Below are 13,060 nucleotides of genomic sequence, written 5' to 3'. Positions count from 1 at the left end.
AGCTGCTACCAAGTAGTCATATATTTTTTTTTAGTCATATAATCTTTTTAGCTAAAGAGGGGGGAGGGGGAGGTCAAGCATGCCTACCTGCCAAGTTCTTCATACAGTAGGTCACTCAAGAAATAGGAGCAAAGTAAAGGACACCCGTGAAGGCACTAATACAAATAAAATAGATGTTGGACCTGTCACATTCCGAAAGTTAAATTAAAACCTAAGGAAAAACCTACAAGCAAGTGTCATCCAGCCTTTAGATGATATTCTACAACTACATTCGGTGAAGGGTCCAGCCCTAAGAGCAAACTCAATCCAGGAATATCGTTTGTTTTGAATTAGTTGTGCTGATTTAGAATGGAAGAGTTAACAAGAATATAGCTTAAGTAAACAAATTTCCCTCTGTTCAGGTTTTAGCGGGTGAAGTACAAAAAAACACTCTCAAATAACAAAATAAGAATTTATGAATATATGAAATAGAGTGGGCCTACGGTTGAACAATTGGGAACCACGGCAAAGTAGGCTCTGAATTACGCTTGCTCTGACTTTGAAAGCTAATAACTTTACAAAAACCAAACTAAAGTCGATGGATTTTATAGAACGTTTACTTGAATCTATATCAAACATTTTGTTCTTTCAGGATTTTTAAATCAATGAAAATCAAAAAAGAAAATGGTACTCATTCAATCCTTGCGGATTCGTCCTGACATCACATCTTCGAGAAACGCTGGACGCGCGCGAAAATTTCTCCCTTCAAAGCAGAGATTGACAGTCGCCATTTTGTCCTTTGGCTGAGAAATTTCCGGGAAGACAGATCAATAGTTACTCGATCCTCTGCCGAAATACTATCGGCCAAAAATCTCATTTAGATATCAAATCGATACTCATTCGCTCGATCCCCGTTATACGTTCGAACCATCTCATTTTCCGACTAGATGCAAACTAGAGAACCTCACAAAAACTTTAATAACTTGAAAAGCTTTAGGTTAGACGAGCTGATTTTCAAGAAATATACACAGAGAAGCATAACGAAGAAAATGTTCATGAAAGTTTTGCTTGTTCGTCTTTTTTGATAGGTTATTTTCTCGTGTTTTTACAGAGGATGCTCGAGTAGATATCCCACTCGCCAAAAAATTCTGATCGATTGACAATCATACGCTCGAGAGTTTTGTCAGTTTCTGAAAAACAGAGGACTTACGGGGAAAAAAGAGGTTCTCATGAGAAAGACAATGAAATTTTCTTTTGAATCCTGGATTTTTATTAACATCAGATACAATATTTGTGCTGCTTTGGTGGTCTGATTTCAGCGCTCGCGCCAATCGGCAGTGCATTGTTTACAGAACGCGCCTTTGGTCACCGTGGAAGCGAAATGCATTCAAAAGTGGGGAAATCTGCCGGCATTTGAAAGCGCCGATTTCGTGCGCCCGCGAGCCCATCGTGAGCGGTTTTTCTATTTACTTTGTGGCGCCACGGCCTGGGTACTAGGACCAACATGGCGGCTTAGAAGGAAAAATGTGCCATCAACATGGAAAACATGTTCCGTTATTCTTGGCGCATTAAATAGACCGGCACACGTTGCTTGACAATGACGCTATCTACCAAAGAGCTTTCTGCACTTTTAAGGTAAATTAGTGTGCTATGCATTTGTTGGAAACACACAAATCATCGAGAAATATAGTAAACAGTTAATGTGTTCGTGATGGTTGTCGAGGGGCCGTGTGTTGTATACCTGTGTGGATTCCTGTTATGTTACTCAAGATTTCGCCTTTTTGTAGCATTGTATCGGACGAGGCCGTTAGCAATGTATCCTTTGAGACGACGGCTTTGGCGTTACATCAGAGATTTTCCAAGAATGAACACTTTAAAATTGGGTCAGCGTTGGTAAGTAATTAAAATGATAATTCTACTAGAAAAGCTGTTATAATATATAATACGTTGTTTCAAGCATTAAAAGATCCGTTCACGTTATTCCTATTAAGATTAGCCGGGCTTGGCCTAATTTCTATTTTTTGCTTATGATGATGGTAAACTCGACTTTATCATTTTAATGATAAAATTAGTTCCATATAGTACGGTACGTTTGGAGTATTTTCTTGTGTTAAAAACTGCTCGGTTATTTGCAAAAGTCTTACTGTAAGGATTTTTAGCATTTGAGAGATGTTATTTAATTAAGTTCAGTTGAAAAGGGGATTTCTGCAAAATAAAATATATACATATGTTTACCTTTTATTTAACTAACTCTTGCCAATAAGAGAATATGTCGGAACTACACCAGTCCAATAATAAGAGTTCACAAAAGAACTACTCTGGCCAACCAAAAGAGAACATGTTAGAACTAGACCAGTCTGCCAATGAGAGAATACATAAGAACTATACCAGTCCACCAATAAGAGAACGCATAAGAACTACACCAGTCCACCAATTAAAGAACACATAAGAACTACACCAGTCCACCAATAAGAGAACACATAAGAACTACACCAGTCCACCAATAAGAGAACACATAAGAACTACACCAGTCCAGCAATAAGAGAACACATAAAAGCTACACCAGTCAACCAATAAGAGAACACATAACTACGCCAGTCCACCAATAAGAGAACACATAAGAACTACACCAGTCCACCAATAAGAGAACACATAAGAACTACACCAGTCCACCAATAAGAGAACACATGGATGGTACTGTAGGCTTTCTTTGCATGACAGTAGGCATTTTTAGGCAGCATAGCTTGCTCCCCCCAGCGAGCTACGCCTGCATAGAAAATGCCTGCCAGGGAGGCTAGATGATAACCTAATCTGTGTCATTTCAGCTGATGCTTTTGCAGCAACCAGACCTGTTATCATCATCAAGTCAGCGTTTGGCTGCTTTGTTTCTTCTCTATGAGATGTACAAATCTGAGCCAATTGCTGCTAATCCTTTTGCTCAAGTTTTTGTCAATGTTTTGGTAAGAGAATTGATGTTTGTTATTAATAATGTTATTTTGCTTGAAGTTTAAGGTCAAACAAGGGCATTACGTATATGCTCAATTTTCCCTCTAAAATAAAGAACATTAGTTTTAAAAATAAAATTAGGACATTTTTAATTCAAAGAAGCATAGTTTATATTCATTTCTCTCCATTTTGTTTGTATTATTAGTTTTATCGCAGTATGTTTATAGTTTTACCAGTTTACCATTTTTGAAAAGCTTTTGATAAAGGTTTTTTTTTGTATATTTGACATAATGCACAGTTAGAAATTTTAATATTCATGATAACTACAAGTGCAAGAATTATTATTAGTGCTAATTATTATTGATTATTATGCACCCATACTCAGGTAATGCAAGTTTTAGAAGAATATTCACCCACTACTATTGGTTGTTTCAGAATCCAGCCTTAGATGGGGACTCCAACAAGGCCGCTAGTGAAACTGAGAAGCTTCCCTCACTCACCATCCCAGAAAAATCTTTCATCTATGAGCTGATCACAAACCCAAGCAAAGAGGTTAGTAAAGACTCTCAAATGTGTTGAATGATCATAATGGTGAATTGAAGTATATTTCTGGTATGAAACACAAGATTCATTGCTCAAGGGCACCCAAAGATGAAAATTCCACAACTGGCCTAAAATGAGTAAGATACCGTTTTTATTAGTTTGCAGTCATTTTTATACAATATAGAGCTTTCCTAGATATTTTATATCTGTTCGGGTTTGCTAGGCGAAATAACAGCCATCCGAAAAATCTAGTTACTCATCCTGAGGCATCCAAAACTTCTAGCGATTCTAAGATCCTGTATACTCGCTCCAGAAAATACTAGGGTTCCTTTTTTAAAGCATGTCGGACGTAAAAATCTCCCGAGAATGGTGATGGTGGTAACAAAAGCAACTCCGAAAAACATAGGTGATCCAGCTCTCTTCCCGAGAAACATAGGTCATCTAGAAATACAAATCCCGAAAAAAGTAGACATTTCAAAGCCGACCCCGAAATCCGTAGGTGACCTTGCTTCCGAACAGATTTTTGACCGAAAATGGGCGTTGGGTGCCCTTGATTGCTTTATTTACAGTATGGTATTGTTTATATTATATTGGTTATATTCATTACAGCTTTTGAAAAAGACCCCTCAGCAAATCCTGGCCATAGACTACAATGAAATGATTCAGGTAAGTCTGCAACTTTTGTATGGAGCAGATACGTATGTGTAGATTTTTAGGCAAATGGCTCACTTCCTTTTAAAAGCACCAGATTTGACGTAAAGACCGTATTTGATATAATGTAGTAACCTGAAAAAGTAAAAATAGACTACACTGAAATCATGCCTCTGAAATTCTCAGAATTTCCACTTCTGGTCAAGAATAGCTACATACCCTAACACATGTACTTTTCATGACCAACTGCATCCCCCTGCCCACCCCAACACTCTTGTTATGACCTGCTACACCCCCTGCCCAACCCCCTTCCCCCACACACTGTACTCATGTCCTACTGCACCCCTTGCCCATCCCTCCCTCCTCCCCCTCACACTCTGTACTCATGACTTACTTCACACCCTACCCACGCTTCCCCCCTTCCCCCACACACTGTACTCATGTCCTACTGCACCCCCTGCCCATCCCTCCCTCCTTCCCCCCACACTCTGTACTCATGACTTACTTCACACCCTACCCACACTTCCCCCCTTTACCCACACACTTTACTCATGACCTACTGCACCCCCTGCCCATCCCTCCCTCCTCCCCCCCACACTCTGTACTCATGACTTACTTCACACCCTACCCACGCTTCCCCCCTTCCCCCACAAACTTTACTCATGACCTACTGCACCCCCTGCCCATCCCTCCCTCCTCCCCCCCACACTCTGTACTCATGACTTACTTCACACCCTACCCACGCTTCCCTCCTTCCCCCACACACTGTACTCATGACCTACTGCACCCCCTGCCCATCCCTCCCTCCTCCCCCCGCACTCTGTACTCATGACTTACTTCACATCCTACCCACGCTTCCCCCCTTCCCCCACACACTTTACTCATGACCTACTGCACCCCCTGCCCATCCCTCCCTCCTCCCCCCCACACTCTGTACTTATGACTCACTTCACACCCTACCCACGCTTCCCCCCTTCCCCCACACACTTTACTCATGACCTACTGCACCCCTGTGTACAGCTGTGTACAGTAAAATAGTTTATGGAGCAACTCTGTGAAAAAATGAAAGTCATCGGTTTTGCTTCTAGAACTTTGATACCAGCAACCTGCAGTTGTCATTGACAGAGAAGAATTCTCAGCTACCAGAAATAAGCTGCTCTGGGTTTCCTGTGGTTCTAGCTGACCCACACAGTGATGCAACGTAAGTGACTTCAATCTAGAGGGAACAAGAGGAAAAAGACACACTTTTTCTCAAAGCCTTGAAGTGACTGCGCACCTTAACTGTATAAATATTTCTTCTAGGATGACATCATCAAATAGTATTGTCATTACGGAGGCATTAGTAACAGGTATAACACAAGCATGACTTTACTGAGTTAAGCTTATATTATAAGTGAAATACTTTACTTCCAGTCTGATAGTCACTTGTGACCACACATTTATAAGTATGATACTTTAACTACAGTCTTTCACTTCTAACCACACTTATAAGTACTGTATTTACAGTCTTTCACTTCTAACCACACTAATAATTACTGTACTTTACTTACAGTCTTTCACTTCTAACCACACTTATAGGTACTGTACTTTACTTACAGTCTCTCCCTTCTTACTACACTCATTAGTAAAGTACTTGACTTGCAGTCTCTCACTTATGACCACATTCGTAAAGCAAAGTACTTGACTTACAGTTTCTCCCTTATGGCCACATTCATAAAGCAAAGTACTTGACTTGCAGTCTCTCGCTTCTCACTACACTTATATAAAGTACTTTACTTACAGTTTTTCACTTGTGATCACACTCATAAGTATGTAAAGTACTTGAATTGAAGTCTCTCACTTTTGACCACACTCATTAGTAAAATACTTTACTTACAGTCACTCACTTTTGACCACACTCATTAGTAAAGTACTATATTTACGGGGTACATGAATACCCTGAGCACATACCTGGTTCATGTTTGCCAATACAAGTTTAATCAATTTGAGTTAAATTACACCCTTTTACTTACCCTTTTACTTGTCTAAAGGATGTGATCCTCCATCTGAGAGTGTTCTGCTTCCATCGTACACCCGTGTGCCGCCACCTCTTTACTCTTGTGATGATGAGGTAAGCAACATGATATACACCCCTGTGTCCTCACCTCTCCACTCTTGTGATGATGAGGTAAGCAACATGATATACACTCATATGCCCCCACCTCTTTACTCTTGTGATGATGAGGTAAGCAACATGATATACACCCCTGTGCCCCCACCACTCTACTCTTGTGATGATGAGGTAAGCAACATGATATACACTCATGTGCCCTCACCTCTTTACTCTTGTGATGATGAGGTAAGCAACATGATATACACCCATGTGTCCTCACCTCTCCACTCTTGTGATGATGAGGTAAGCAACATGATATACAGCCCTGTGCCGCCACCTCTTTACTCTTGTGATGATGAGGTACAGTAAGCATTATGATATACACCCATGTGCCCTTACCTCTCCACTCTTGTGATGATGAGGTAAGAAACATGATATACACCCATGTGCCCTCACCTCTCCACTCTTGTGATGATGTGGTACAGTAAGCAACATGATATACACTCATGTGCCCTCACCTCTCCACTCTTGTGATGATGAGGTAAGCAACATGATATACACCCCTTTGCCCCCACCACTTTACTCTTGTGATAATGAGGTAAGCAACATGATATACACCCCTTTGCCCCCACCTCTCCACTCTTGTGATGATAAGGTAAGCAACAATGATGGATGTGCGCACTGAAACCCGAAGATGACACAAGTTTGAGCACCATTCGGGACAGGCTCGGGATCGAAAGCTTGGAACTGGCTCTCCGGAAAGCTCGCCTCTGGTGGTTCGGGCATGTGGAGAGGGCACAGGCACCAAATCCTGTGTCCTCCATCAGAGACTTCGAGCCGGGGGGGTGAAGGATGAGGGGCAGACCCAGAAAGACTTGGGCGGATGCCACGCTTAGCGATCTAAAAACGGCTGGCCTGAAGGCAAGCGTGGCATTCAACCGTAAAGCATGGAGAGATGCTGTAAAGAACCTGTGCGACCCCGATGTGAACCTCCATGCGGCGTCACACCTGCCAATAGGTGGACACTGACGTAAAAGGATAGTGAGTGAGTGAGTGAGTGAGTGAACATGATATACACCCCTGTGCCGCCACCTCTTTACTCTTGTGATGATGAGGTAAGCAACATGATATACACCCCTGTGCCCCTACCACTCTACAGGGCTTATGGAATTACGGGCTTGTGCGGAAGCGCGTAATTTGGCTTTCTTTGCGTAATCCGCGTAAACCACAAATTTCTGCCTAATCCCGCGTAATTTGGCTAAATTTTAAAAGACAAAACATTTATAAGTGCACAGCTGATGTGTTCTTTTAGGGTTCTCACCTCTATTTCTCGTAAAAAAAGAGAGATATTCTTCGTAAGAGTGCGATATTTCAAACTGAATTTCGAGAACATATGAAATGACTACCGCGAAGGCCTAGGACTAACATAAAAATACCTTTTTTAATTGGCTGGTGGCTGGAAGGCAATGAAAACTCGCCTAAGATATTTTCGCGCAAAAAAATAATATTTTCAAGTTATTTCGTGCTTTACTTCGGTACAAAATGTAGTTTGGGCGTAACAGTTGATATTACGTGTAATTTATCGCGTAATTCAGTAAAGAATCCTGCAAAATTTTGACTTTTTAAAGAAACATGTATTTCAAAATCCAGCGAAATTTAGCGCGTAATGATTGATTTTCCGCGTAATTTAGCAAAGAATCCCGTGTAATTTTAAGTTTTTTTTTCCACGTGATTCCAGAAGCCCTGACTCTACTCTTGTGATGATGAGGTAAGCAACATGATATACACCCCTGTACCACCACCTCTTTACTCTTGTGATGATGAGGTAAGCAACATGATATACACCCCTGTGCCCCCACCACTCTACTCTTGTGATGATGAGGTAAGCAACATGATATACACCCATGTGTCCTCACCTCTTTACTCTTGTGATGATGAGGTAAGCAACATGATATACACCCCTGTACCACCACCTCTTTACTCTTGTGATGATGAGGTACAGTAAGCAACATGATATACACCCCTGTGCCCTCACCTCTCCACTCTTGTGATGATGAGGTAAGCAACATGATATACACCCATGTGTCCTCACCTCTCCACTCTTGTGATGATGAGGTAAGCAACATGATATACACCCCTGTGCCGCCACCTCTTTACTCTTGTGATGATGAGGTAAGCATGTTATCCCTATGTGCTCCCACCTCACTTCTCTTATGGGAAGTACTGTAAGTAAGTGAAGCACCACAATCTATCAAGGTTCTTACCTTGAGGTTACATAGAAAATTCCTTTCATATGTTGAGTTCAAAATCAATAAAATATCCAAATCAAACTTTTGCTTTTCTGTTTTAGCTTGTTTGGATGAACCCAACAAGCTGGGTGCCGTCTATTGAATGGGACACAACAATGTGTGTCACCAACAGTGCCGGTGGGTAGCCTTTTTGTGTACAGCATGTATAAAATGTGTAGAATATGTGTATCATGGAAATTATGTGTAATATGTAGAATATGTGTAAGCGTAGCTGGCGGTCACACACCTTATCAGAGGCAATTTTTATTGTTTAAGGTGCTGAAGTGAGGAGGCTAATGGCCAAGGCGTTCAAGGGGCCACTCTTACTACAACAACAGCAGGTAGATGCCCCTTTTTCCTGTGACTTTCTGGTTTATTTTGGTAATTGCAACGGAATTTGAAATAATCACCATATATTGAAATCTCTGCTCAACAGGCTTCTTGTTTAACATGACTCAATTCAATTTGTTTTTTTAGCAAGTATTAAGCGAAATAGAGAATGATCCAAAGCTGGTTTATCACATTGGGCTTTCCCCTGCTAAGGTATTTAGCACATTATTCACCTAATGTAACCAGTCGAAAAATATGGTCTATCTCAGGAGATCAAGTAATCTATAACATGAACATATACATTGGCCTGCTGGTCGGCTTTCCATTGGGTTTATTCCGAAATTTCTGTTTTCAGGGTTTTGGTATTCCAAAAACAGTAATTTCCAAATAAACCCACTGGAGAGCTGGCTATCAGGCTACAAACACATCTACAGCTCTTGTTAAAGCTACACATCTTTTTTCTAAAAAATTCCAAAGCTAACAAATAAAAGAGAACAGTGCAAGGAGCAGCTGCTGTTAATAATCTGCATTTTCTAATCTGCCACATGTGTGTTTAGTTGCCAGATTTGGTGGAGAATAACCCTTTGGTGGCAATAGAGGTTCTACTTAAACTATGGCAGTCTAATCAAATCACAGAGTAAGTAAATCTATGGCAGTCTAATTAAATCAGAGTAAGTAAATCTATGGCAGTCTAATCAAATCACATAGTAAGTAAATCTATGGCAGTCTAATCAAATCACAGAGTAAGTAAATCTATGGCAGTCTAATCAAATCACAGAGTAAGTAAATCTATGGCAGTCTAATCAAATCACAGAGTAAGTAAATCTATGGCAGTCTAATCAAATCACAGAGTAAGTAAATCTATGGCAGTCTAATCAAATCACAGAGTAAGTAAATCTATGGCAGTCTAATCAAATCACAGAGTAAGTAAATCTATGGCAGTCTAATTAAATCACAGAGTAAGTAAATCTATGGCAGTCTAATCAAATCACAGAGTAAGTAAATCTATGGCAGTCTAATTAAATCAGAGTAAGTAAATCTGTGGCAGTCTAATCAAATCACATAGTAAGTAAATCTATGGCAGTCTAATTAAATCAGAGTAAGTAAATCTATGGCAGTCTAATCAAATCACAGAGTAAGTAAATCTATGGCAGTCTAATCAAAACACAGAGTAAGTTAATCTATGGCAGTCTAATTAAATCACAGAGTAAGTAAATCTATGGCAGTCTAATCAAATCACAGAGTAAGTAAATCTATGGCAGTCTAATTAAATCACAGAGTAAGTAAATCTATGGCAGTCTAATCAAATCACAGAGTAAGTAAATCTATGGCAGTCTAATTAAATCACAGAGTAAGTAAATCTATGGCAGTCTAATCAAATCACAGAGTAAGTAAATCTATGGCAGTCTAATTAAATCACAGAGTAAGTAAATCTATGGCAGTCTAATCAAATTACAGAGTAAGTAAATCTATGGCAGTCTAATCAAATCACAGAGTAAGTAAATCTATGGCAGTCTAATCAAATCACAGAGTAAGTAAATCTATGGCAGTCTAATCAAATCACAGAGTAAATCTATGGCAGTCTAATCAAATCACAGAGTAAGTAAATCTGTGGCAGTCTAATTAAATCACAGAGTAAGTAAATCTATGGCAGTCTAATCAAATCACAGAGTAAGTAAATCTATGGCAGTCTAATTAAATCACAGAGTAAGTAAATCTATGGCAGTCTAATCAAATCACAGAGTAAGTAAATCTATGGCAGTCTAATTAAATCACAGAGTAAGTAAATCTGTGGCAGTCTAATTAAATCACAGAGTAAGTAAATCTATGGCAGTCTAATCAAATCGTGATGACTTTATTATTATAGTGACTTTGAAATTCAGAAACGAAGAGCAAATATTTTTAAAATTTATTTTTGTTAGCTATTTTTATTACGATTTTTAATAGTATATCTAGATTTTGTCTCATAGAAGTTTTAAATTTAATGTAAATAATCAAATTTTAATGAAACAAGAAAAAAACATTTGTAAAGGAAATATTTAGTTTTTATAAATTGTAAATAGTTGTTATAATTTATAAAAAAATAAAATAAAAATTATTATTATTATTATTGTTATTGTTATCGTTATCATTATTATTATTATTGTTTTACTGTTGTTGTTGTTGTTATTATTGTTATTAATTATCTGTATTTACAAGTTATTTCACAGTACTTGTCAACATGGAGATGTCTTTACACTCAATGGAAGTCGTCAACAGACTGACAAATGTAAGTTTGCAATTGCTACAAACAATGCTGATATCTTTGGTGTCTGAGAAATAAAAATTGTGGATAGCATGCTAGACTGCTGTCAAAGAAAAGCTTCAAATCGAGGCCCTGTGCTAAAACCCCACTTAATGTAACAGAATGGGCACAGGCCCTCGATTTTAAGGTTTTCTTTGAGAGCAGTGGAGTGTAATTCGGAAATGGGCTATTGGGTTAGCGGCTTATTATAAAAGGCAGTGTTTCTCAGACAATAGTTCCTTCTCAGATATAGTTTGCTCATATTTGTCTAATGTTCGTTTTGCAGGCTGTAGATTTACCTCAGGAATTTATACACCTGTATATATCCAACTGCATATCGACTTGTGAAAACCTGAAGGACAAATACATGCAGAACAGGCTTGTCCGACTAGTAAGTCCTAACCTACTTTGGCCCACTTTACAAAGATTTTAGTTCATGCAGAACAGGCTTGTCCAATTAGTAAGTCCTCACCTACCTTGGCTCACTTTACACACAAGGCTTGTAGATCTCATCAAAAACTGTTTGTTAACATGTGCTATTGTTACAGGTGTGCGTCTTTCTGCAGTCGTTAATCCGCAATAAAGTCATTGATGTGAAGGTCAGTAGGATTGGATGACTATTTTGGGGAAGGGAGGGGGGGGGGGGTAATTTTCAACAAAGTCATTGATCTGAAGGTGAACAGGATTGGATGAGTATTCTGGGGTAGGGGAGGGGGGTCAATTCTCAACAAAGTCATTGATGTGAAGGTGAACAGGATTGGATGAGTATTCTGTGGGAGTGGAGGGGGGGTTAATTCTCAACAAAGTCCTTGATGTGAAGGTGAACATGATTGGATGAGTATTCTGGGGGAGCGGAGGGGAGGGGGGTTAATTCTCAACAAAGTCATTGATGTGAAGGTGAGTAGGATTGGATGAGTATTCTGGGGGAGGGGAGGGGAGGGGGGGTTAATTCTCAACAAAGTCATAGATGTGAAGGTGAACAGGATTGGATGAGTATACTGGGGGACGGGAGGGGAGGGGGGGTTAATTCTCAACAAAGTCCTTGATGTGAAGGTGAACATGATTGGATGAGTATTTTGGGGAGTGTGTGTGTGTGTGTGTGTGGGGGGGGGGGGGGGGGTGTTAGCGTATCTCTCTTGGCCTTGACCAACTTCTTGTGTCAGATTCCCTTTCTAAAAAGGCCAACTGTGCCACCGAGCCTTTACACAGCCTCCACAATATTCTCATTTCTATTGGCTAATTCAAGCAAGCAAATTAAATACTTTTTTACTGATGTGTCAACTATTCAATTGTAAATGATTATTTTGAAGCTTTTTCAAGTAAAACATTGTATTTTAAGTAAAACCCATCACGATAAAACCCTGTTCTAACGCTTTACTCGAGTGAGTCCTTGTAGTAATTGTTTATCCGTTTTTTTTTTGTTTATTGGTGTTGTTTGTGCCTGTTGCTTGGGGTTTATTGCTATTATTATGTTCCAGGATTTGTTTATCGAGGTCCAAGCCTTCTGTATCGAATTTAGCCGTATACGTGAAGCCGCTGGTCTATTTCGACTGCTCAAGACTCTGGATAATGGCGAGCCCGCACCACCGGCACCAAAATAGACTAGAGAATGAGCCAATCACAGCTCAAGCCTACCGCCATGTGTCACGTTTTGAGCCAATGATAGGCGATAAAAGAATGAATCGACCAATCAGCTCAATGCTACTACCTCCACGTGTCACGTCAAATGATAGGCAATAAGAGAATCAATCAATCACAGCTAAATGTAAACGTCGCTTTTTATGCTTTTAGCAAATGAGACCGTGAAGATAATGACAAATAAAGGGAAAGGTTACTTTATCGGTTATTTGATATGACATAACAAAATGATAATAATGTAATAAAACTTAACAAAACATTTGAAAAATCGAGCCCATTGGCCAAGAATCGAAGCTAAAGATCGAACCT

The 13,060-nt window shown here is 39.6% G+C and overlaps 1 protein-coding gene across 1 annotated transcript; it reads left to right on the top strand.

Moving 5' to 3' along the window:
* Positions 1-1,011: 1,011 nt before the first annotated feature.
* Positions 1,012-12,952, top strand: LOC5518693 (CCR4-NOT transcription complex subunit 11). The gene is made up of 16 exons (XM_048725737.1): positions 1,012-1,614; positions 1,767-1,872; positions 2,805-2,939; positions 3,361-3,477; positions 4,078-4,134; positions 5,208-5,320; positions 5,422-5,468; positions 6,150-6,229; positions 8,562-8,637; positions 8,776-8,840; positions 8,977-9,042; positions 9,387-9,466; positions 11,029-11,098; positions 11,400-11,504; positions 11,662-11,712; positions 12,592-12,952. The coding sequence occupies exons 1-16, from the start codon at positions 1,577-1,579 to the stop codon at positions 12,712-12,714; spliced, it is 1,329 nt and encodes a 442-aa protein (XP_048581694.1). The 5' UTR covers positions 1,012-1,576; the 3' UTR covers positions 12,715-12,952.
* The last annotated feature ends 108 nt before the right edge of the window (positions 12,953-13,060 follow it).

This window comes from Nematostella vectensis, chromosome 3 (genome assembly GCF_932526225.1).
Source record: "Nematostella vectensis chromosome 3, jaNemVect1.1, whole genome shotgun sequence".
Lineage (NCBI taxonomy): Eukaryota > Metazoa > Cnidaria > Anthozoa > Actiniaria > Edwardsiidae > Nematostella > Nematostella vectensis.
This window is presented reverse-complemented; position numbering and strand designations above follow the sequence as displayed.

Coding starts and splice junctions, on each gene's coding strand:
- LOC5518693 (XM_048725737.1), top strand. CDS start 1,577: ATGACGCTATCTACCAAAGAGCTTTCTGCACTTTTAAG. Junction 6,230..8,561: donor TTTACTCTTGTGATGATGAG/GTAAGCAACATG, acceptor TTTCTGTTTTAG/CTTGTTTGGATGAACCCAAC. Junction 11,099..11,399: donor TCGTCAACAGACTGACAAAT/GTAAGTTTGCAA, acceptor TTCGTTTTGCAG/GCTGTAGATTTACCTCAGGA.